General features: G+C 48.4%; 1 protein-coding gene across 2 annotated transcripts in view; it reads left to right on the top strand.

The window, feature by feature from the left end:
* The first annotated feature begins 7,590 nt into the window (after positions 1–7,590).
* Positions 7,591–26,092, top strand: part of GRID1 (glutamate ionotropic receptor delta type subunit 1) — a 759,138-nt gene continuing 740,636 nt past the window's right edge. For both annotated transcript variants that reach the window (XM_044420361.1, XM_044420360.1), the window contains exons 1-2: positions 7,591–7,669; positions 11,033–11,188. In XM_044420361.1, the coding sequence (XP_044276296.1) occupies positions 7,591–7,669; positions 11,033–11,188 (235 nt within the window). The remainder of the gene's footprint in view (positions 7,670–11,032; positions 11,189–26,092) is intronic.

The following is a 26,092-nucleotide window of genomic DNA, read 5'->3' as shown; positions in this document are numbered from 1 at the left end:
GGGGTGCAACCCCTGAAAAAGCCCCCCTTCTATTTGCCATCCTCCTTACCGTCTTGGAGGATGGCTCTTTCAGAAGGGCCTCCAAACCCAAGCTTGGGAATTGGGTAGGTGCATATGGGAGAAGGCAGTCCTTTGGGTATTTTGGTCCCAATCTTTTAAGGCTTTATATGTTAAAACAAGCACCTTAAATTGATCCCGAAGCGCAATTGGCAGCCAATGCAGTTGATATAATATTAGGGTAAGACGGGCATGTGAACTAGCTTGCACTGGCAGTCATGCTGCCTTATTTTGTACTAGGTGACATTTCTGGACCACCTTTAAAGGCAGTCCCATGTAAAGAACATTACAGAAGTCCAACTAAGAGGGTACCGGAGTGCGGCTGACTGGTTAAGCTTTCCTTGTCCAGGAAGGGTCTTTGCTGGTAGATTGACCATCGCTGAAAGGGGTGCTGCTGATCACTGAGTCTACCTGAGACTTAAACGATAGTTTTGGGTCCAAAAGCACCCCCACACTACGGACCCTGTCCTCCAGGGGGAGTGCGACCCCATCCAGGACTGGTTGCAGGCCTTCCATCTGGGCAGACAGACCATCCACCAGCAGCACCTCCATTTTACTTGGATTGAGCCTCAATTTACTGGCCCTCAGCCAGTCCATTACTGAACTCAGGCAGTGATTTAGGATGGAAACCACCTCACCTGGGTTTGCTGAAAAGGAGAGGTAGAGCTGGGTATCATCAGTGTACTGATGACACCTCGGACCCCAGCTCCGAATGGCCTCTCCCAGCAGTTGTAATGGTGGTGAATTAAAAGGAGATTGCCCTTGGAGCTGGGGTAGGAGGCAAGATGGGGACTGTTGAAAAGTCACAGTTAAACCAGCTGGGGACTAAGAGGGAGAACAAGCCTCAGTGAACCTGGCTGTCTGTCAGGCACCCCTGCTGCATGGCATAGTATTCCTGCAAACACGGCTATGACTGTCCGGTCTGCTGTCCATGCGTTAATTGTGGACAGCAAGAGTTCTTAGGTTCTCTATATTTAAGCAGAATGGAAGAGGACGGTCCTCTAAAAGAACATAAGGCCACCCAAAACATGCAGCTTCTTATGCTCATAACACAGGCCAAATGTTTTCTGCATGCTTTCCAAATGTAAAAATATGCTTTAAAGCACATCATTTTTCATATTAAAGGTTATTGAACTGCATTCCTGAAAGGCCTAGGGTTTCCCTGGGTGCATGTCAGTATGTACAGCCCAAGTTGTTTTGCTGGCTGAAGCAAAAGATGAAATTGCAATTCTTCTCCACTGTGCTGCTTGTAGAGAAGCTGACTGGACCGGGAGTTGAATCTTTCTTCCACACTGGCCATAGGGCAGCTTTTTGACTATGATGGAGGGCAGCCAGAGAGTTTACGGAGCTGAGGGTCGGCAGACACAGTCCATTTTTCCACTAGCAGAATGGCCCAAGGGGGTGTTTGGTGCTGCTGTCCTCTACCACTCCAAGCACCAGCTGCCTGAGGCAATTGCTCTACTCTGCCTCATGGTAGGGCTGGCCCCACCAAGGACTCCTCAGTGAGAAAATCTGCAATGATGGACAGACTTCCTTGACTGCAGATTTGCTAACTTGCACCAATCTGCAAGTTAATGTTGGCTCTGTTCTGAGGCCCTCATGCAGGGATGGTGAGGCTTCATTGGATGAACCCTGGAATACCCCAGAATCCTTTGCAATGCATAGCAGTTCCCTGGCAGAAATTACGGGGTTGCTTGGCAGTCTACTCAAGGTGGGAAGGGCTCCTTGAAGGCAGAAGCATTCTGGTACTCCTGTACCTTTCCCAAATCGTACATGTTATCCCCAGTACATTTAACTGTTGATCCATTATACTTATTTGTCCATACCAACTGACTTCCAATATTGACTGGACCATAATTGAGAGGGGGAAGTGGAGTGGAGTATAGACTGGTGGCACTTTAACCCATCATGAACACAGGTCTTGAGTTCTGTGCATAGTTTGGTGCTTTGTCCACCTTTACAACTTCCACCAGTGAGGGCATAGTGATTTGATGCAGATGTAAACTAGAATTAATTGTTAATTGTTCCAGTCATCAAAATAAGGATTTTTTAAATTGATCCTTGTCCTGGGGCCCAATTACTTGGATTAAGTGTTTTTATCCCATTAAAACTGAAGATGATATTTATTTAATAGCTTGGCATTGATTCATAGGAAATTCCATGTATAAAACCAAAATCATATAAGGGAGGGTGCTTAGAAAGGGATTTATGCTCGATATACATACACTATTTATTAAAACTGCATGCCTTCACTCACAGACTTATGCTCTGTAGTTGTAAAAGCTGTTGAGACAAATTTGATCCACCTGTTACACGCATTTTAGAATTTCCACATCTCGTTCCACCGAACTCTCCCTACATTTCTTGCCTCTGTGTTGCTCCACATAAAGACATGCAGAATTTCACCTGCAGGGCTCTGTGTGTGATGACTGGAAATAAGTCCCATTGAGTTGGCTGGACCCAGGGCCAGCGCACTCATGAAGCAGGGTGAAGGCTCCACTTCAAGTGGCGGAGCTGAAGGAATAGCCAGTTGCACTGTGCTCTCCCTTTGCTCCTACCAGGAGGAGCTGCCTCCTCCTCCAAGGGTCCACCGAAGAGCCTACACCAGCTGCTTATCTGCTGTAGTGGCTGCCACGGTGAGAAATTGTCCGTGGCGCTCTCCGGAGTGGTCACCCACACCTGGGCATGTGCTGAGAGGCCTCTCCAGGCCAGCTAAGGGGTGGGTAGGTGGCCTTTCTGTAGACTCTACAGTGTAGAGCCATGTCAGCCAGATCAAGTGATTGGTGTGACCTTTCAGAGAGCTGGCTAGGCCCAAAAGCCTTGCTGTGAAGGGACAGGAAACCATTTCTTCCATCCTGCTTCTTGTCAGGAGTCTAGGTGTGCAGAGAAGGCAGTTGCTGAGTGGTGACATACAAGGCGCTTGGTGTGGAGGATCAGAGTTGTCCTGTAAAAGAGGGCATGTGATCCAGGGGCACCATTCAGAGAGAGCAAGGGGACCATCTGAGAAGCACTGTCACTTGAGTGAAGTTCAGCTGTTTGGTGGTACAGTACGATAGTACAAAAATAAACTAACTTAGCCCCATCTCAAACCATTCCCTCAGACAAGGTGACTGCAGTCACAGGTACTTTTGGGGGACCTCCAGCCACCCTTACCCACAAGTTTCAACCAATTTCTTTTTAAGTTTTCAAACATTTTAATTAAAAATTAAACCAGAGATGCTATTTCAGGTGTGCGTTTCTCAATGAAGCTGGAAATATCATTCCAGCAAATACTGAATGGTGAAATGCTCTTAAACTAGCTTTAATATTATTTGTTGAGATGGCTTTTTATACCTCATTAAAACCATTCAGCCACCCTTTAAAATGCAAAGTGGCAAAAGGATTTGTGTGATTGGCATCCGCACCTATTTTATAGGCATATTTCATTGTCATGGTGACTTTTTGTCAGTCACAATTAAATGCATCCATTCAGTTGGCATGCAGGACTACATCCAAGCAGTGAGACAGAACCCAGGCCTGTGACTCATCCTGTCCTTGTTCCAGGGGTGTCGTTGTCTAGGGCTTCAGAGCTCAGAGTGCCCCACAAGAAGCACCCACAGAATGGCAGATGATGGAGACAGTGGCAAACAGGCCACCCAGTTCCTCTCCTTGAAGTCTCTAGTTCCCCAAATCAGGAGAGTGTAAAAGGTATCTATGCAGCAAAATGCTAGAACCGAACCTTGCCGCAAGATCAATGAGAGAAGGACCACTACCCAATGCACCTTTAGATAAGCAGGCTGCAATCACCTTAACAGGTAACTGCAGGTAACCGGGGAGGAAAGACCTGTTGTGGATGTTTCCACTTTAATTTTTAAAGAAAGGTAGTGTTGGCTCATCTAGGCCACAGGTGGACACTGGGGCTTGAATTCCCACTGATGTCAAATGGTGAAAAGAGGAAGCATAAATTTGCCTTCTCCTGTTGAACACAGTAGGCCTCAAAACAATTAACTTTTTCTGGATTGTAGCCTAACTTTCTCGTCCCTTTTCCTTGCACAGATGCAAGAGCAAATGCATGGGCTTTTTCTACCCAATTGCTCAGTAAGATCTAAGCATGCTCCAAAGGCATAACTCCATGCCTTGCGTGGTGGCAAACTCAGGTTTACCATGAGATGTACAATGGACCAGGACCTGGAGCAGCGGACTCTGTGTGTATCTGTATGCAGAACCAGTGTCAAGGAGTTGCTGAGGGCTCACATCAAAACTGGGGCCCACTGACCCCCCACCCCGCCATTTCTCAATACTAGACCCAAGGTCTAGTATTCTAGCATGAAACTGATTGGTGGGAGATTCTGGATGGCTAAAAGGAATTATTTCTTCACTCTGTGCATCGTTATGCTATGGAATCCGCAGCTATAAGACAGCCACCAATTAGAATGGCTTTCAAAGGGGGTTGGACAAATTTGTGGAAGATCCATGGCCACTAGCCTGCACACACCCATTGTGGAGGAGCTTGGGAACTTCTGTACCCATCCTGTGGGCAGCTGGCAACCCGCTCTGTGAGCAACATGCTGGGCTAGGTGGACCACTGGTCTGATCCAGCAGGCCTCCTCTTATGTTCTGACGACTTGCTCCTCCTCCACCGCAAGCCATTGGTTCACTCTGGCCTGGACAATGGCGGTGCTGAGCCAGAGGAGCTGTACTTGCTGGCTGGCTCTGTGCCTGTCGAACAAGCAAGTGCCAGCAATGGCGAGGAGAAGCAAACTCCAAGGAGCTGGGGCAGTGGCAGTGAGATGCTAGACTCAGGCTGTCTTGTCCAAGGACCCTCGAAAAGCTGGAGCCGATGCCGTCCGTGTGATTGCTGTGTACCTAAGGCTTGTGTGTGAAAACCACAAGGAGCTTTGTGACACCTTAATGACCAACAAGTTTATTCTGGCGTAAGGGCCAGTTGTCGCAAAAGCCAATGTCAAACTAGAAGGCCTCATTTTTAAGGTGCTGCAAGAATCTTTGCTGGGTTCGCTGCGGCCAACTAACTTGGCCCTCCGTCTGGCGTGCAGTGTGCCTCTCAGCTTCCACCGATTGGGCCAATGGATGCAAAGTCTCTGGGAGGGAACTTGACACAGAGTTTGGAATTTTTTAAAAAAATATATATTTCATATTAAAAAGAAGGAAAAGAATAGGTTCTTGAAGGAGATAGCCCCAAACATATTGAATGGCTTCTATTTAGGGATGCATCATTTTCCACCAACTTCACAATGCCTCTGCACAATCATTTGGATCAGGGGCGCAAGTGCAACTGTTTTCAACACAGGCAAGCGAGAAGCTTCATTGCTAGTCTTTATACTTCCAAAATCGCCTGCCAGCCTTGCCTCCTGCTACCCAAATTTGACATTGCAGCTCCCTCTCGCTAAAGCCAACCCTGGGCTTCAGCCTCAAGCCACTTAATAATGTGGTTAACATCCTGCTTCTCCACTCATTTTTCCTGGCAGTGGCTTCTATTACGTCTCTCCTGCTCCTGAATGAATTTGTTTTCTCTAGATCCTTGTGGCGTATTTAAAGGCTTCTCACGTTTGGGTGCCTGCAATCACTGATGTGTTTGTTTTTAAGGGGATGAATTGGTCTTCTGAGCCTGTGCATGTCCAATTTAGGCATGAGATTTCATTGAAGGCTTTCATTTTAGAGATGACACAGGCAACCTCTCACGCACTGCTTTCCACGGCAGAGGAGTGAAATGTTACATTTTTTATTTTACATTAAAGAACAAATGCATCTGGGATCTAATGCTGGAAGGTGGAACCTGGGTGGGGATGACTTTAACAAAAGTGGTTTCATCTTCCATCTCGCAATACTTGCTCCAAGTATTGGCCTGAAAGTGGAAAGATGGAAAGCCTATTAGGAACTGCGGCTTCCCAGCTTGGAACAAAATTAAAGGAATAAATAAAGATAGGATTATTCTGAAATAATCATCATGCAACGAATGGTGAGAAAAATCTGAACCTGCTGTTAAGACAGGAAGGCTGGCTGGCTGGAGAACTTTGGCAACAGACTGCATTGCTTTTAATGCAAGTAATTCCTTCAACTTTTCACTTTCCAAACAACACTTTCCACCTTGTGCAATGGGAAGGGTTGGAAGGAAGGGGATGGACCGAAGGCAGCTCAGGGCTGAGAAGGGGTCTGTCCATCTCCAAGCCATCCTCTTCTCGGAGGGTAGCTGGGTTCCATGATCCTTGGTAGGAGGGGTCCCAGCTTGCGTTTGCACCCCTTCCCTTCTCCAAGCCAAGAGGTTAGGGTGCAGAGAGGAAGAAGCCCCGTGCTTGGAGCCTGTCTCGGATCCAGGGCTCTGGCTCAGTTCAGCGGGAGAGGGGAGCCCCGGAGGCAGCTCGCTTCTGCTGCTCGGGGTTCAGATCCGCCCGGGGCTCGGCTGGGCACTGACGGGCGCGGGCCATTCCGTAGCGGAGAGTCGCTGTCCGTTCAGCTCCACATGCTGGGCAGCCCGGCTCCCCTCCCGCCCGCCCCCTTCTGCGAGCCTTGGACCGCTTCCTGCAGCTTCGGCAGAGTTGCATCGAAAGCCTCCACCTTATTTTCTTGTGAAGTACCTCCTGCCTCATCGGGCATCAATCCCCCCCCACACACACACACATACACCGCCACATTGGAAATGCAACCCTTCCGAATGAAACGTGCCTTCAGGCTGCTCTATTTCCCTCCACCCCCGCCAGGCTGAGAAAGCAGGTCCCCTCCCGCACACCCAACCTCCCACCCACCTTTTCCAAATTCTCGATCCAAACCCCCAGCCAACTCTGCTTTCCCGGCGGCGGCTGCGTCCTCCTCCTCCTCCTCCACCGTGTGGCGGCGGCGGCTGCTTACACTCCCCCCCCCCCAATCTCTATAGGAGCTGCTTTTCCATCTCCTCTCTGTTGCCTTTTCGCCCAGACTATATTGAGTAGTGAGGCTCTGCAATCACGTGGTCCGCGGTGGCGGGGGGGGGGAGGAGGATCGAGTGGGGGGGCCTCCGCAGTTTGCCGGGGCCCAGAGACGCGCGCGCGCACACACACACGCGCGCACACACGCGCACACACACACGGAGTGCTCCGAGTGCTTCCGCGGAAGTCCAGGGTCTGGGGCTGGCGTTTGGCTGCCGCCGCCGCGTCCTTCCAAGCCGGGATCTACCAGTGCTCGACATAACCTTTCCGAACCTCAGCCTGGTGTGGCTTTTTGTGCGTGGGGGGGCGCAAGAGCCCCTTCGCGGGTTGGTTTTTTCTTTTTCTTTTTGGTGGTGGTTGCTGGTGGCGGAGGTGGTGTTGGTGGTGTTTCTGGCTTGTTTTTCGCCTTCGCCTTCTCGACTCTCTCCTCGCATCCCGAGCTTGGAAATTACTGGGGCTTTGAAGAGCTTGGAATTTATTTTGATTTTATTTTTTCAAGAATCTGGCTCTCTTCCCCTCTCCTCTCCCTCCCTCCCTCTGTCTCTCTTTCTCCCCCTTTCACCTCTGCCCGCTTCCATTTCTGTGGCTTTCTCCCGTCAAAATCCAGGCCGATGTGCTGCGCGAGAGGGTGGACATGGAAGTATTGATGCTTTGGTTTTTTCCTTGGATATTTCAGTGCGTTTCGGTGCGAGCGGACTCCATCATCCACATTGGTAAGAGGAGGAAGCTGGTGTGTGTGTGTGTATGTGTGTGTGTGCGCGCGCGTGTGCGCGCGCTCGTGTTTGTGAGCGCGTGCTCATGTTTGTGCGCGCGGCGGGGCTGGAGGGTAGGAATCGCAAATACTCCATTAATAAAAGAGTGTGCGGGGATCGTGCTTTATTAAGCCGCAGTAACTCTCCTTCAGATCCAGGGGAGAAAATGGAACTCCGACGAGAAACCCAGGCAGGGTGAAGGGACCCCACTCTCCTTCCCGGCTCGCTGCCCACCCCCTGCGCAAATAAAGCCCGTCTGAATGCCCCTTACCGCAAAGTTAGGGGAAAAATAAGGCTGTGCACCGTGCAAGCTGGATTGTGGAGAGATGCTTTTTCCCTCCGCCCGCTCCCGCTTCTCACTCGGTGGCACGAAAGATCTGCGATTACAGTTGCTCGCCGAGCGAATTCCCTCCGTGCTTCAGACCTGTTTGCGCGCTCCAGGCGCCGGGCTTCTTTTCCAAACGTGCATGGGGAAAGGGAAAACAAAAACGAGAAAGCCCCGACAAACCCCAACTTAAAAACGAAATAAACCCTCACCTCCCCACAGGGGAAAGTTTAGAGAAGAACCTCCTTCTTCTCGGGCAGGTGTGGCTCTCAAAGCAGAGCAAGAACGCGACGCTTCCAAGTTAGCCGCTGTGCCTTGCGAGAATGGAGGGACGAGGTGTGGGTGCTCTGGTCTGTAGTTAGGGCGAATACGGATGCGTTGGTGGATTCTGAAGCATCACTAATTTTTGGTGGTAGTGAGGAAGGTCTCAGAGTAGGAGCAGGCTGGGGCGGAAGGGGAAGCTGGAAAGTGAAGTCCTTGGAGGGCCAGGGAGCGCGCTGGCTTTCCAAAAAAAACTTCTTGAGAGCACAAGTGGTGGGGTGTCCAAACTTCTTTGCAAATAGGAAAAAAAGAAGCAGATTCTGCAGTCAGGTTTTCTGACAACGTCAAAAAGGGAGCAACAGGAAAATTATTCTAATTCTGATCCATGTGGGTTTGTGCTTGTTGGGGGTAGGTGAGTGTACGTGTAAAAAATACTTCAGGGGAACACCAGGAAAGTGCCAGGCAAGTGAGGTTCTTTAGTCCCCAGCGGGTTCTGCGGGATTGAGGATGCTCCCTAAGCAGAGGAAACGGGGCGGGGGGTTAGAGGAGGCCGAGTGACCGAAGTGGGGTTGAAAAAAGCTGCGGAGAAATCAAGGCAAATGTCTTCAGTTCAGTTCAGTTCAGTGTCGATGATATCTAAAGCAAGCAAGCAAGCAAACTCTACCAAGTTCAATCAGACAGGAGAGGCGGCTCGTCCTCCTTTCTCCCCGCCCAGGTGCAGCGAGGGGAGAGCTGCGAGGACCGTCTCGGGAGAGGGGGAGGGGGGAACGCATCTGGGTGACTAGACGCGTCTGTGCAGCGGAGAGGATGCTCTCATGGCAAACCAGTCCCCTTCTCCTCCTCCGGAATGGCCAGGCAAGCCTCCCTTGACGCCTTAAGCAGCATCTTAAGGGAGAGCAGGCCAAACAGCATTGCGGATCCCTTCGAAAGGGAAATCTGGGGGAGGAGGGATCCTGCCACCCACCTCGATCATCCCGAAGGGGAAGCGTGAGTGGTGGCTTAACTTCGCCAGCTGCCCTAGCCGAAGAGTGGAAGCTCTCGATTTTGGACTCGAGATGCAGCGAGCCTGCAAGGCGGAGGGCGTGCTGGCCGTGCACCGTCAAGTGGTCCTCTCCCTTCTCCCCTTCCCCCAGCAGGTAGCTCTGCTTTCGCCAAGCCGAGGAAGACTCTTGTTCTAGACGGCGCTCACCTGCCACACCTGTCTCGACACCCCACGCTCAGGAATGCCTTCAGAAAGCATGGCTTCCCAGACTGGGGGGGAGACAAGTTGGAATGTTGCACCCGATCCCGGCATTTGGATGGCATACAAAGGCAGAGGAAGGGCACTGGGAAGCGGTGGGTGGGGTGAGATGGGTGCGTTTAATCTAAAAAGCTTATCGTTGAAGAACGGGAGAAATCCCCCTTCACGCACACGTATTACTGCCCGCTCCCCCATCTCATCCCACGCGATGCTCAGCACAGAACAGGAGTATCTTATATAAGGCTTGTCGCCAGATGTTTTCATGCTAGCTGCATAAACAGGGCTCTGAAATTAGAAGCTTTCAGGTTAGTGAACGCAGAGCTCAAAGCTCGGCTCGCCGCGAATTTGTGTTGGTGTGCAGGGAGGAAGCAGGAGCGAGCTAGGAAGAGAGCTGAAAAAGAGGGGGGGGCACCCACTCGGAAGTTTGATGTGTGTGCGCGCCTTCCTTTTCATGCCAAGGGAACTTTGAAAACAATCCTCTTCTCCGTTTCCTAGAAGAAGCCCCTTGTTTTTGTGTTGCCAAACCAGCCAAGGTTAAGATCCCAACCTGCTAGCAGAACCCTAAAGTTTATACCCCGCAATACGCTGCCGCCCAGGTGGTTAACCGGTGTTCCGTATTCTGCCTGATCATCCGCACCCATGGCCGAGTGCCTCCCAGATGCTAGGCCCAAGGGGCTGCCAACCCGCATGCCTTTGTGTTCAGTGGCGTGCTTTCGGGCCAAGGTGCCCAGAATCGGGAGGGAAGCCAGTCCGCTCAGCGGTAGGTCACCTGGCGCCCGCCAGATGCTTTGAACTATGACTCCCACCAAAGCTGAGCGTTAGCCCTGCTGGTTATGACTTCTGGGAGTTACAGTCGGCACCTCCGAGGTGTACCCCCCCCCCTTTTGCGTTACGGAGGACTCGCCATTGGTCCATCTGGGGCCTGAGCAAACTAGCGAAGAGGCTGTTCTCCTGCGCAGCCGGGATTTTGCGCGGCTTATTTGCTTGGGGATCGCTTGCACGCTCCTGGAGGCCTAGTCTGTGCCCTTTGCTCCGTCATATTCAGGGGCACTTAAAGTGCATCCATTATGCGGGGGCGCTCCCTAACTTTGGGCCATTGCCCAGCAGGAGGGCACGTAAGTTACGCACACAAAGGTGCAAGTTCAGCCCATGGTCTGACTGGAAGGCAGCTTCTGTCGGACAAGCTGACGGCCTTTCCACCTGCCTGCAGTTCTGGGAATGCAGGGCGAATGCCCGGGCTGCGTCCCAAGGAACCAAGGCTGACGACTAAGAGTCCGTGCCTGTAAGCCTGGCTAGAAAGGTTCTCCTCTCCGTCCCTGTTCAGCACTGTAAAAACGCCGCCACCATGTGGGGCAGCGCCCCTCGTTCAGCATAGGCGAAGGGCGAGGGGGGCAGTCTCAGCCTCGCTGCCCCTTCTGCCCCTGCCCCTTGGCGAAGTTTCGGGGGTGATGGACTGCTCGTTCTTCTGCTCTCTCCCCACTGCCCGTTCCTCCAACAGGTGCCATATTCGAAGGCAACGCGGCCAAGGACGACGAGATCTTCAAGCAGGCGGTGGCAGATCTGAGCCTCAACGATGACATCTTGCAGAGCGAGAAGATCACCTACACCGTCAAGCTCATAGAAGCCAACAACCCCTTCCACGCGGTCCAGGAAGGTAAGAGCGAGCGCGAAGGCCGGCTGAGCCGCGGTGGGACGCGACCGAGCCCTGCGCCCGCCGAGGATTGGAAGCCGGTCAGCCGGGCTTGCCTGCCTCCCCGCTCCGTCAGCCCGCCCCGGTCGCCTTGGGCTGGGGGCACAGAGAGGAAGGGCTCGTCTCGCCCTCGCGGCCCTGGAAGCAGAGCGCGGGTGGGCGACGCGCCCGGCTGGGCCGCTTGGCGCTTGGCAGCCCGGCGACTGAGACGGGGTCGTGGTGGTCTTCTGCACGGGCGATCCCCGAGATCTCCTGCCCCAACGCCCATCTCTCCCCCGAAGGGCCTTTGCGCGGCAGGGGAGGCGAAGCAAGGCAGCTGCCCGGGCAGGGGCTGACAAAGCAGGCATTGTGGTCGGCCGCGCTTTCCGCATCTTGCTCGCCGCTTGGGTTAGCTGAAAACGTGCCTTTCGGCCAAAGGTTGGCGCTGTTTCCCAAGGAAAGCAGGAGGGGAGGGGGGCGGGGGGGGGGGGGGAACAGGAGAGAGCAAAAACCGACGATCGCATTAAAGCTGTAAGAGCAGAGGTCTGGGTGCTCCAGAGATGAGGAGTCTCCCTCCCTCCCGCCTTCCTTTTAAGTACTCACTTGCGGAGCCGAGCGTGGCGACTTCGCTGCGTTTGGCACCTCGACGAGCTTGCGTTCGGTTATGCATCGGGTCGCCCTGAACTTGGAGGACAGGCGTGCTAGAGCGCAATCCGATGCATGCTCAGGCTGAGAAACAAGCCCCGCCACTCCCAGCTGCGTGGGGTCTAAACATGCATAGGGCTGTGCCGAAAGATGCACAGGATGGTGTTGTGTTTTGGGGCTGGGTGTGTATACACGTTGCGGAGCCCCCGACCTGACCCTTGCTGACTGCTCTGAATCCCACGTCCCTGTCAGTTCCAAATATGCAAAGGTTTGCAGCCTAAAAGGCAAAGGGGGATGAGTGAAGATGCGAGGTGGAGCCCTAAATTGGAGAAGAGCTCCACCTGTGGGACCTGGCCCTGCCCTTTTGGATTAGGGAGTCTCAGGGTGACAATTCCTTAGCGCAGCAACAGGTGGATTATTTCTGCAAAGAGCCCAGGAGACTTACCCGGGCATTCAAAACTGCGTGGCTGCCTTTAAGGCTGCATTCCCACGCATGCCAGTGCCTCTCACTGGGATTTGTTTGTGAGTGAAGTAGCTTAAGTTTAGGCTGCTTTTCATCCTGTCTTGGTTACTCTTTTGCATCGTTTTCCCCTACAATTTCTTCCCTGTTTGGCCTATGGAGAGTCAATCCTTGCTTGAGGAAAAGGAGAATTGGCCTGAATGCGTGGGGAGCCAGCCCTGTTGATCAGATAGATTGCCTTGAGTGAGAACGTGGGATTTGTGTTTGGAAGCTGCCAAATGGAGCTTCCTAATCTGACAATTTCCCCTGCTCCTCATCTTGTTTTGTAGCATCCTTCTAGCTCTGTTTTCGTGTTGGCAAAGGGAAAGGAGACCCCCAGGGAAATGTGGACGGGATGCAGCCAAGGAAGGGCCCTTTCAGACCCGAGTCTGTGTTTTGACTATTTTGAATGTGGTTTTTATGGCTACTGAAACCAACAGGGCGCATTGTACATGACCTGGAGTTGCACCAACACCTACTGCAACCCTCCAGTTGTGTTGCACTTCAATTTCCCCCAAGCACAGTCACTTGTCATGCTGGCTGGGGCTGATGGGAGTTGTATTCCAGCATATCTGGAGGCACTGCATTGGAGATGGCTGAGCAAGGGCAATGTGGAAGGGGCCGATTTTGAAGAGGTACGTGCATGTGTGAGTGATATTTATCTCACACATCATGCAATAGATTCTTGCAATGTAGATAATTTTGAGTCTGGCTCATGCGATCGTAGGGTTGGCAGCTTGCAGCATATAGCCAAGGAAGGCATCTGTTTGTCAAACTCCAAGGAAGCCTGGTGAGAAATGCACAGTGACCTGAATCTCTCCACGGTGTGGCTGAAAAGAGAAGAAAGCAAGTTTAAATGATCACGGTTGGCTTGTCAACTCTTGTGCCAGTTCCTCTTCCTTTAACAGCAGCATGATCCACAGATATATGGAGAGAGAGGCATTTGCTGCCATGAAATGAAAGGTGTCACCAGCAAATTCCTGCAGATCTGGCTGTTGTTAAAGTTCTGTATGCAAGCAAGGCACTAGACTCTGGTTAGCTAATAGAAGAAGGAAGTTGTTGACAACACACGTTTTATTATTTATTGAAATGCAGTTCATAATTCCATTCAGGCTTAAAGATGGATTAAATAGGCTAGATTAATGACGGGCAATGCACTGTCTCAAAATAACAGGATTGGACAAGTAGCTGCTTAGATAAATTATTTCAAATTAGATGTTTTTGCCACAGAAAACTATCCAAATTAATTGGTTTGCTTTTACAAAGAGAAGACTTCTTAAAGATGCTTTTGGGGGAACTTAATGAAGAAGTAAAGATTGATTATTGCATGCATTATTTCAGTAGTAATCTCTAACAATTATTAAAAAAAATAATTTATATGGTGTTGTTGTTTCATCATCATCATCCGAAGAAGGAATAACCAGCCTATTTCATACTGTACGTTGGCAAGAGAGATTTTCTGTGTCAAAACAACTTAAGCATTGAAAAGAATTCTTGCTAGTTCAGCATAATTGTAGAAAAGGTTCCATTGGAGGAAAATGAAGTGTTTCTGGATTGTCTGTACCACACATCTATGTTAAAGCTGTGTTGATTAGAACCTCTTGGATTTAAATCTCTTAGTTCAACACATGTTTATGCACTTTGGTATTCCAGAGGTGGTTTTACTAGAAGTGGGTTTCCTTTTCCATGCAATGCCAGGATCTCAGAAAGCCTAATTTTGTTTCATGGTTGTGTCTGCTCTCAGCAGTGGAGACATCGAGACATCCCCAGCTGCAAGCTAAAACTTCTGCCACTCTGTTCTGTGCACACTTTTTCAATAGGGAGTCCTTCACTGGTGCTTACTCACTAGGTAAAGGTGCTTAGAGGCCCAGTTTTAGGTGATCTTATACACTAAAGTTGGAAAAAGTGAGGCGTTCCAGATGTTTTGACCTCCAACTCCCATGATCCCAATTGCCATGGTGAGACTTGTAGGCCAGAGTATTTGAATGACAAGTTGCTCACCTTGTTATACATGTTTGCCTGGAATTACGTTCCACACTGAGAGTCCGAGGGGATCTGTTGGCGACATACAGGTATGTGAGGGGGTGTCACACGGAGGTGGGTAGAGACCTGTTCTCCCCTGCAGAGAAAGGCAGGACGCGCTCCAATGGAGCAAAGCTCAGGGAGCCAAGGCTCCATTTAGATGCCGGGAAGCACTTCCTGTCAGTTAGGACCCTGAGGGTGTGGAATGGGCTTCCACGGGAGGTGGTTGAGGTGAGGGTGTTCAAGGATAGGTTGGATGTGCACATGGTGGGCATGTTGTGAGCGGAGCTGGCTAGAGCTGGGGGTCAGACTAGATGGCCTGGGAGACCCCTTCTGACTCACTCTGTTTCTATATGTGTCGGTGATTCTACTCATTTTGTCTTGTCTACTCTTTTCTATTCAGCAGAGGGTTTTTTTTTTTTTTTTTGTGCTCATGTTCGGTTTTGTTGAAAAATCAAAATAAAATCAACCAAAAGTTATAAATGTTTGGAAAACTCAGTGGAGCTTACATCCGCGGAGGCATGCACAGAACTGCTCTGTTGGTATAGGAATGTGATGGTGGCAAATGGGGCTTTTTTGGAGCTTAAGGTTGTGTGTGTTTTGCATCCTTTTCACTATCTTGCCTTTGAGGAAGCTCACTCAGTGGCAGGGTTGGTTACTGGCAATGTTTTGGCATGCAATCTCACCTTCGTACAGCTAAAGTGAATCCTGTGGCCGTATTCATCCGGCAAATGGTAGTTGGCTGGCTGAAATAGCCATTTTGAACAGCATGTCCCTTTACAACCTTGCTGTAGCTCTTCCTCAATTTTGCTCTTGTCGGGATTTAAAATAAAACACGCAGGTGTAGGAGCACAGATGCTTGCATTTCCTTTCTCCATTGATTAAAAAAATCGACAGGACCTCAGTACAGTGCCATTTTAATTAGGGTGGGTTAGCTGTGTGTCCTGAGGATGGAGCTAGCGGGGCTAATGCGGCAGACATGCTCAGCCGAGCCCAGGAAAAGAGTCAAGCCCTCCTCCAGTCTGTTTTCATGCAGCTCATTAGGCATTGCAACATTTTCCTGCTAGGCCTGAATAAGTGTTGGTTTAAAGTGTCTACTCATGGGCAGTAGGGGTTCTAAAATTAGATTCTCTCTGTGAGCAGAAGCTTATAATCCAGAGGGCAGATGGGATGTTGGATAAATGTTGCAGTCGTTTCACTAAATATCTACCTCTTCTGGATAAGCTGTTTTTATGTAGTTGGCCTCTTTCTCCCTTCTGAAGGGGAGCAAATAAAATGATCAGCTGTTCACTGGAGCAGTGGTGGTGGTTGGTTGGTTCAAAGCTTTGACACAATGGGTAAAAGAGTGTGCTATCTTTATCTTGATTTTCCTATCTTCTCAGTGCCAAATAGATGTCTTCTTTCTGCCAACCCTTCCTCAGCCTGGTTTTAATTGTCCTTTATTTTCTTTCTGCTACCCGGGCTGTTGACAGAATGATCCACACTTGTGCCAGAAAATCGTATTTATTTGGACAATGTTCTGCCTTGTCCTTTGTGCCATGCGTTATCTTAGTGTTGGTTTCCTCCTTCCATCCCAAGATTGTCTGCTGTCTTCAATACGAGTTTGCGAGGAGCTGTCAAAAAAGACGAGAAGGAGCAATAGATCTACTGACCTGTTCACAGAGGACAGACTTTCAGCTCCTGTAATTAGCCTCTGAGATGTGTGTTTCCTTTCTCTGATGGCAAATGTTAGCATAATGGCAGATGCATTTACAGTCTTCTCCCGTGTTCCACACCAGCAAGAGTAGGATACCTGTGGTCTTACAGATGTGGTTCTCAGGATAGCCACTGGCCGGAGATGCTTGTTGTTATAGTCTAACAACATCTGGAGGGTGAAATGCTTCCTACTTATGTGATAAATGAATAATATCAACCGCTCCAGCTCCTGTTGTGCAGGGAATGGGTGTGTGTGTGCCAACTAACTGTATGATTTTGCCCTTGCATTTTTTATGTATGACATTCCAGGTCTGATTACCTTCATCTCCAGGTAGGGCTGGGAAGGCTTCCTGTCAGGAACCCTGCAGAGCTGCTGGTAACTCGATCAGGCCCACCTTTCCCAAGTTAGTGTCCTCTGGAAGTTTTGGACTACAACTTTCAGCATGCTTCAGCCTGCCATGCTGGGAATTGTGGTTGAGCACGTTTTGAGGGCCAGATGATGTAAGCAATCATGTGTTAGATGAAAAAGTAGTTTTACTTGCTTGGTAAAGGCAGTTTCTAATGAGCTTTTATCCAATGTTAAGTCTCATTTATTTCACTGGGTCTATTCAAGATAGGATTCAAATCAACCCGAACCTGTGCTCATGCTAAGTAGCAAGGGTGCAGCACCTGATGGATTGGACTAATGCCAGTGTTGAAGGACTCTCGCGTGAGTGCCGCAAGCAGAGCTGGATATGGCAGAGTTACTATTGTATCACTGTTGTCTTATGGGAAGGAAATATATGTAGAAATGCGGGCAACCAATATTTGGGCTCTGACAATCTCTCAGTCAACCAGCACTTGAAGGTTCACACTGCTGAGGATCTCAGATTGGTGGGCAGTACCTAATTTGTCCTCAGGTACATTGCTGACTGTCTCCAAAGGTGTTCTGCATTCACTATTTTTTAAAACCCCACTTAGCAAAGACACCGTTTTACCAAAGTGCTGTGCTGTTAGTAAAGCTGGCATTGGTCTGAATGCCACAAACTTGCCACGAACCTGTGGCTCTCCCCACGGGGCAAGCACTTGGCTTTCCCTCGGGGCTCTTGTCCCAGTGAAGGGAGCTCTGGCACCTCTGCCTGTTGGCACAAAGAACCCTGTTCAGGCTGCACATCAGTTCGGTTGTGTGTCCGTGCCCAAGGACAGGACTAGCTGGCTTGTTTTCTCAAAACCTTTGTTTGTTTGGTGTGTACCGGTGCTGAAAATGAGTACGGGTGTCAGGCAAACTGAGTAACAGTGACCCTTTTGCCTGATCGAACAGCCCATAGTGGGTGATTACGAGTGCAAAGGGTGGGTAGGGAGCCAAACCAGCTACAGGAAGAGCTTCTGGGTGGATGTGATTGCTAGCGGATGTTCCCTGGTGAGGCCAGCACCGAAACAGAGCATGAACTTGATACGGATGTTGGCGGGGAGGGTGGGCAACAGACAGATACTGGTCCATTAAAAACCCGGCAGGTTGTATCACGCTCTCGTGCACTTGTGCAGGAGTCCTGCTCCCACAAAAGCAAGGTGTTTGCCAGCGTGGTGCTCCATTCACAAGGGCTCAGAAGGGAGATTCCATCTGCCAGTCGTGCATGTGGGATGGGTGGGTGGAGAGAGGCAGGGGGAGATTCTCCTAGTAGGTGGGCAACCTTAGTGGACCCATCGCAAAGCGGGTGCTTATGCAGAGATTGCAGAAACGGGGAGTTATCTTGCAGTGTTATCTGGGAGGGATACTGGGAGCTGGGGGGGGGGACTGAGGGGGAAGCAGCTATGGAAAGCCACAGGTTGCCCAGTCGCTGATGTAGCATGCTCAGGAGAAGCAGGCTGTTTTGGTGGGACTGGAAGCTCGGGGTCTGAGGATGCTGGGGAGTTGGCTGAGCCAGAAGAGGCTGAGAACTCCAAACTCTGATAGCAGAATTGTTGCAACGGACAGGCCTGCACCTGCGGACCAGTCTGAGCCTGCTCTGGAAGAAAGTCGCTCAAGGACACCCATGAGGCCAAGTCTCCGCACCTGTGGAAATGAAGGAAAAGACGGGCATATACATCAAGAGGGAGGAGATTCGGGACTGGGTAGTCTCTCGGATGGAGAGCGCCAGCCCCCTGAGGAGACAGCCAAGGGCCTGGCATCACAGCCGCAGGCCGGCCCAACTGGGGGCTCAGAGTGCAGAACGCGGGTGCGCCCGGTTCCACAGTGCCCCTCCTTCTTGAAACAGACCCCAAGGGTTCGTAAGCAAAGCCTTGGGTAAAGGGGGGCAGAGAGGGTCCAGCTTCTTACTTTGCGTATGCCTAGAGACTTCTGTGAGGAATAAAGATGCTTACAAGAAGTGCTGGAGAGCCTGTCTTTCTGGGCAGGGAACGCCTGCTCACGACAGCTGGTTGGATTCGTAGGTGAACTACCAACCTGTGACTTAGTGTGCCACGCACACTCCCCCAGTGTGCACGTGTCAGTGCCTGGACCACGGGCTTGCTGACCTCTCACGACTGATGGTCCCACCTTATGCATCTTTACCAACACGAATGTGTATAGCAGGGACAAGCAGCCTCTTGCCTTGCTTGGGTTTGGCTTGCTACTGTCATCAGCAGCCATCAATAGAACCGGGGGGCAGAATCCTGGGAATTGTGAGATCGCCAGTACGTAGATTCCAGGCTAATCATCATTAATTTCAGTGGATTTGATTTGTGCAGAGTATCTTAGCTTTCAATACATGCCTGCTTGCTCTTAGCTGAATTTTACATTTCGAAATAGTCCCTCTGGCCACCCCATGTACAGTGTGACAATGTATGCAATTCATCTTCAGTGTCCACCTCATGCAGGTGGACCCTCCTACAAAATGCGCATGTCTTGGTGCACGTCTTGGAAGTGCTAGAAGTGCTGTCCACAAACACACACTCAGCCAGCCTTGAAAGGGTGAGAAGAGAAGTGTTTTCTAATTGGTGCAAAGGGGAATTTCCTCACACAGAAGATGTCTTACATTTATCAGCCAGGTAACTTGAACTTTCAAAAGGAAGAAGATAAATAAATGAAGAGGCACATAAATATTTGGAAAATAATGGCGCTTTTCCTGGAAGTGACCATTAAAAAACCCCATATGCTGAAACATAGAGGTTAAGTTCTAGACCACCTTAGGCTGCAGCTCTGAGCACACAGTGGAACAAACTTATGAATACACATTCCTTGGATTGAATTGTCAGGTCATGATCCAATCCATCATTTCTTCCTAATGAGTGCCACCAAAATCTGCTTTCTCAGTAAAACTGACTATAAAGGATTGGTCTCATTTTATGACTCTCACGTGTTTGGTGCTATGATGTATCAGTGATCTACCAACTCTGTACTGGGTTCAGTTTCTGAATGAGAAGATGTTCCGATGTCCTTTTTTCACAGCTGGAAACTCAGTGAGAGTTTGGGGGACATGGAATCCTAGAACAGCAAAGTTGGAAGGGGCTTATGAGGCCATCCCAGAGAAATTCGCCTGGTGCCGCCACTTCATTCTTTTCGGCGCCAGGCTAAAACCTTTTTAGTTGCCTAATATTTTAAAGTTTGACTCTTATTTTAATATGCGTTTTATTGTCAGAAATTTATTAGGATGCTGTGCTTTATTTTATTTTTTGTCTTACTGTTAACTGCCCCAAGACTTCAGTAAGGGATGGTCCAGAAAAAAAAAAAGCTTTTAAGAAATAAACAAATAAATCAGATTCAACTTCTTGCTCAATGCAGGACTCCAGGTTAAAGCATCCCTGACAGGAGGCTGTCCAACCGCTGCTTGGATGCCTCCAGTGTGGGAGGGCCCATGACCTCCCTCGGTCACTGGCTCCATTGTTACAGTGCTCCAACTGTCAGGAAGATAAACAGTTGCATATGGGCATGTCCTTTATTTTCCATGGTTCCAACTGAAAGCTTTACGTGACAGTTTGCAATATAAACAATAAAAACAATTGCCAGAGCAATGAACGAGGAAATACACTAGCATGCAACCTTATAAAGTGGAATCTTGCAATGTGTTCTGGTTTGTGCTACAAGGACAAAAGCTTGAGATGGAACATCTAGTACTGCTGGAGCCTCATATCAAGTACTGTTTTTTCATGTACTGAGCACAGTGGATGTGGAATGAGGTGCAGTGAGTGGGTGCAACCATTTGCTACGGACTTTTGGACTGAGAACCTCAGAGCATAGGAGTGAAAACCTCTGGTCTAGTCTGTGTTTTTTTAAATTTGTAGTCCTGAAGCATCCTTCCCCAACCTAATAATAATAATAATAACCTCGTGTCTTCCAGACATGTTGGACTTCAGCTCCAGCCACCCCTGACCAACTCATGCTGGCCAGGGGATTCTGGGTGTTGCAGTCTAAGGTGTCTTCAGGGTCCAAGATTTGGAATGGTTGTCACAATGTTTCATGGCTGAACATGCATTTTCTTCAGTCTCTCTCATGCTCAGCGTTGTAAAACCTAATTGCTTCAGAGCTGGCATGGGAGAAACGCATCGTATGTTTCTCAAAACCACTCCATATGCTCTGCTAACTCGTCAGAAGTCTGTTTCAGAATTTGGACTGATTTTAAAGTGTTTTTCATACAGGGAGACTTTCATACAAAAGAGTGATTTGCTTTTAGGTATAGAGGTGATTCATGGAAACCCTCCCAACGGTTAATTATGATCGCGTTGGAACTGTCCTCCAGACAGATTCTCTTTATAGTGCCCATGTTTTCATAGTGTCTGTTTTACATTGTTGACCTGCATGTTACCACTGTCTTTTTAAGCAAAAGGAGAAGCTGATCTTTTATTCCTGGATTTGTTCAGTCAGCTTAAATCCTGAGAGGGGGTGGTATCCACACACACACACACACGATAATAATAGAGATTGGTGGAGCAAACTAATGATGCATTTGAAAGAGTGAGACGGTCTGCTTCTGTTTCCGTTACAATCTCAGAGTTCTGGCAGTGATTTTAAAAAGTCATCAGAGGCACAGAAACGGAGGCACAAGCGGTCAAGCCATTGCACAAGGAGTATTGGGGTGAGGACCGTTCTCTGTAAACAAAGTTTATTTTTTACCTTCTACTTTTTGAGCCCTTCCAGAGCTTCTGATTACTTAAGACTGAAATCCTATGCATGTTTAGAGAAAATTCCTGCAATTCCCAAAGTTCCCCAAGCAGCAGGACTGTAGCCTAATGTCCACCTACTGGGATAAAAACCTCTTCGGGAATTTTGGGTAGACATACGTAGGATTGCTCTGTAAGTGTAGCATTAGAGCCTTTTCCTTTTCTTTGTCTTTGTATGAGCCTGTAAAGATCAACCAAGAGAGAAAATGTTTTGCATATATGTACATACTTGAGAGAGAACACCATCAATTAGGCTTTGGAGGATAAAGATGATACAGATAATTAAGGTAAAGGGACTGAGGGTATTTGATCACATTGTCATGTCCAAATTAGCTCCTTATATACAAGCTAAGAGAGGGAGCCTGAAAACAAACACACGAGGATTGTTGGTTTCCCATAGTTAGACCTTGGAAAAAATAAGCACCGAGAGCCCTCTTCAAGATGGTCATAGAAACTGTATGATTAGGATTGCAGGAGTGCGTGTGTTAGCCCTTCTGCTTCCCAGATAGACCTTCACACATTCAGCATGAAGGTGAGATGCAGTATTCTACAGGCATTCAGTGCCTGTGTGTGGAATACGCCCTGAGACTGCAAGCCTTGAGAATGCAGATTGGGATGGTCATGTTGAGGACTGGAAGCTTAAGCAGCCCTGAGGAGCTAGTAACTTCAGTTTGGATCGAGAACAATCTTTTGTAGTATTATTTTAAAAGACTACAAAAATGTACATAATAGAATATGTGAGGAGGCAACCAATCTTAGTATATACTCAACACAGATTAAGGTGAAAATTGTGAGCTGAACATGAATGAATGACCTGATTTTGGTCATAGACCAGTAAACGTAGCACAAGACTATTAAAACAAATCTATACCAAAATGCATTAAAACAGGGCACGAGTGAAAGGAAGTCATAAAATACCTAAATACTTAAAGTACAACAAAATAGATGCAATAAAATTTAAAGTTTAAATTAAATTGATACCCTAGTCTCAGTTTATGTGGGACAACAGCAGCTGCACAAAAGCTTGCCAGTGAGAACATGCATATCTTGTTTAGATGACAGACCAGCACAAAGAAGAGCAATATAAAATACAATAAAGCAATATTCAAAACATCAGCAAGTGTAAAACAGGATATAGAGGCATGCAAACCCGTTAAAAATCAAAAGTCTGTACATGTATATTGCATGCATCCAGGGAGGAACATGCGAGTGATGTCGTGCATCTGTGAGCAATCTTTCAGAGATCAAAGATGCCTGAGAGATTTTTTATGGAGTGTCGCATTGACTCAGTCACAGTGCTTTTCAGTGGAGTTAGTTCATCCATCTGCAAGCCATCAAGTTTTGGGTAATCAGGTGATGGGCACGCATGCATTAATCATACCGATGTGTGAGACTGGGGCGTGTCAAGCCTTTCAGATTCCCCTGTACCAACATGACTTTCTTCAAAGCCTCCACGAAGATTCTGGGATTAAGCATCGTGATAGTCTGGTCCTTTGGGTCCCACCAAGTGCAGTGATGGGTGCCATGCATCCTGCATCCCAGGCCTGAGCTGGCATCTTGCAGGGGACGTTTAGCAGGAGCTATCTTATTTCGAGGTGAGCTCATTCACCATTTCGTATCTTCTGGCTGTTAGACTCCCTTCAGTGTGGCGGTACTTGTCCCCACCTCCCACCCCCTTAACTGGGGTACAGTGGGTCAGGGACTCCAGTAATGGAGTGTAAAGGAACCAGAGTCCAGATAATGATAGGTCTTGATGCTCTTGGTTTGTCTTCCCCTGCTTTTACTGTAGTAGCTTGGAACAGCTGTTCTTTGCTAATGTCCTACAGAACAGGAGAAATAGCAGAAAGATAAAACATTGGTTGGTCCTTCTAGTTACATCAGTAGTCAATTACTCATAAACATTAATATCTTTCTTCTAGCCCATAGTGTCTTTCATAAAGTGCAATCCTTTGCAGGTTTGCTCAGAAGTAGGCACACTTCTGGTGGTTCATGGGGTGCGGTGCTCGCTCCCTGTGCTTTGGGTGGCAGCCATGGCCATGTAGGGTCTATTCCTATGAAAATTCCAATGCGAAAACCCTACAACTCTGAGCATATTCTTGTTAGCATTGCAGGCTGGGAAAGACTTGGAGCTACAGGACCTTTTCCTGTCTAAGCATGCATAGGACTGCTCCCTTAACCATTCCTTTTATCTAGCATTCTCTGTCGCTTTCTCGACTGCTGATTTCATGCTGACTCATTGGGATATATAGTGTATTTATGGGAACTCGCTGAAACCAGACTCGGCTCTCTGGAAAGAACATATGGCTGCCCGCATCACTGGTGGTTTTAATCTGTTCTTTCAGTGCTTTCGAAGCACCTGCCAGAAAGTAGGGGAATCTTTTCCATCCTCTAAGAGAGCCGGCTGTGTTCCTACACATCTCGCTAACCAGTCGGCTGCCATTAAGCGCTGGTGCTCAGTGGGGAGAACGAGCATAATGCTTTTACCTCCCGATGCCTTCTGAGACCAAACCCAGACTTGTGAAAGACTGCCACAGTGAAGGCATCTGCCACTCCACCATCCTGTTCGGCACGTGCGTTCATCCTTGGGAGTGGGTGGCTCACAACTCCTTTATGGGAAGCACGTTAGGAAGACAGAGACCAATAAATGCAGCCACGTGCATGTTTGCTCTTAATTGGGTTCTGTTTAATAAAAAGGGACTTACTGTTATATAAATCTCCATGCAACCACGTCTCTTCTCACGCCTCCAGTTTTGCAAAATGTTCTTAAATAATCCTCACCAAAGACCCTGGAGGTAAAATGAGCATTCTGCATTTGCATATCTTTGTGGTGGGGGGCTTAAAAATGTCCAGGTTCTATATGGTCTAAACTAGCCCAGGTTTACTGAAACTTGAACAAAAGAACAGTGCTTTAATCATTGAAGGTGGAAACAGGTTTTTTTGAGAAGGTCTTTCTGCAGTTGGGTAACTTAGTGAAAGAAGCTGGGAGGGTTAATCCTTTCATGAGGTTGGCTTGAGTCCAGAGATCCAAGGGTACAAGAAATTTCGTTGGTAGCTAGCTGTGTGTTTGGCAAACCCTTGCGCTGGAGCTAACAAAAAGGCTGTGCACAGCGTGATCTCAATGCAAGCATACAACTTCCGACACATCTTGAGATGTTATGCAAGAAATTATTTAGCAGCACAATTTTAGTTCGGTATCTTTGAAAGATCCTCACTGAGGCTGCCATTTTGCATGCACTTCCCTGGGAGCAAGCCCCATCGATTGCAATGGGGCTCGCTTGAATACGTCATGTATAGGATTGCACTGCAGGTCAAGTGCTCTACCACTTTCAGCCCCACATTTGGATCCAACCCAGTGTTGGTACCCACATCTATTGAGGAAATGCAAGGCTTGACAACGGTTTGAAGTGCTTCTGTATATACCTTGATACAGAAATGAGAAAAAATCCAGACATTTTTGTGCAATATTACGATATTGCGCACAATAAGCCTATGAGAAAACCAATGACCGAGGGAGAGTGTAGCTACACAAAGGTTCTGTCCTGTGCGCAACGGCTGGAGAGGGATGCATGTCTGTCAGACTGCTTGTTATTACTAACACAGTTGCAAATATGTGTGCATTTTCCCTATTCTGCACATTGTCTGTGTATTCATGTTAAGATCTAACAGTGTGACTGTGCAGCTGAGCACCTGTTATTTTAAAAAAATAAAACTGTTATTTTTCTGTGAATATTAGCCTGTCAGCACTCAATCTTCTGTTTTTTATTTTGTTTAAAGCAGAGAGGGAACCTGCATTAAGCAGCGATGAGACAGGCAGGTACCTAACATGCTAACATTCGGTCCACCAATGCCTTCGTTTGCCACATCTCCTCCAGGTATGAGATCCCTCCTGCCTTGGAATTAGGTGGCGAGAGAGCATTGTGATAGAGGGCCACACCAGGGAAAGTCTAAATAAATTCTGTTTTAACCACAGGGACCTGGCCCAGTCAAGTCACTCCGCCTTAGATTTAAGCGTACTTAGGAAGAAACAAAGCCACCTCTGTCAAAGATATAATGCAGCTTATTGAATACCATGATGAAGGATGGATGCAGAATGTAAACAAGCAAGAGAAAGCTTATATTCTCCTTTATCTGTGGCCATATTGATTGCCTGAAGAGGCTGAGTCTCCTTGCACCAGTGGCTATCCATCCAGCCTTCAAGGACTGCAGGTTGAAGAAGGGAAAGCTCTGTTCTTTGTCCATGTGGTTTTCTCTTTACCCCTTACTGTGTTGTTGTTTTCAACAGTTGTAAAGCAGCTTTCACTATTGGGTGGTTCAGAAAACGAACGAACGAACGAATAAATGGGCTTATGTCCATACTGACAGAGTTTGCAACAGTGGAAGAGAGCAGAATCCATCAGAAGAGACATAGTCTTTTGTTTTTGACCTGGAGAGAGGACTGGATGCCTTGTTCACCCAGGAATCTTTGGAGGCCTACAGAGAATCCCCTGGCCTATATATGACAATGCAATTAGTGCCGCTTTGGATGTTTTTTTTCCTGTGATTTGAATTTTATTCCTGAGAGACAGCCAGGAAGCTCCATGCTAGCACCCCACATCTCGGAAGTCTAGGCCGTCGCACACCAGAATGTACACCGCTTTCGAGGGAATACTCTAATGATATGCTAATATCTTAAGATTCCCCTCCTCTTCTTTTTGAATCACTTTAGGGTAATAAGTATATAAACACTGCAAACCCATGTTGAAAGGTTTTTCTTTTATGTAGTGCTTAATGACTTGGGTCTAATTAGACTGCTTCTCCTTGAAATGGTAGTTTTGGGTTTGTGGGTTTTGAATCGCTGGCGAGCTGTCCTTTTCAACGTCACTGTTTTCCTTGGCAAGTGACCCTTTCCACCTCCGCGAGTCTGTTGTGCAATT

The sequence above is a fragment of the Varanus komodoensis genome, unplaced genomic scaffold, assembly GCF_004798865.1.
Source record: "Varanus komodoensis strain SLA01 unplaced genomic scaffold, ASM479886v1 scaffold11, whole genome shotgun sequence".
Taxonomy (NCBI): Eukaryota; Metazoa; Chordata; class Lepidosauria; order Squamata; family Varanidae; genus Varanus; species Varanus komodoensis.
Note: the sequence above shows the minus strand (reverse complement) of the source record. Positions and strands in the feature narration are given on the sequence as shown.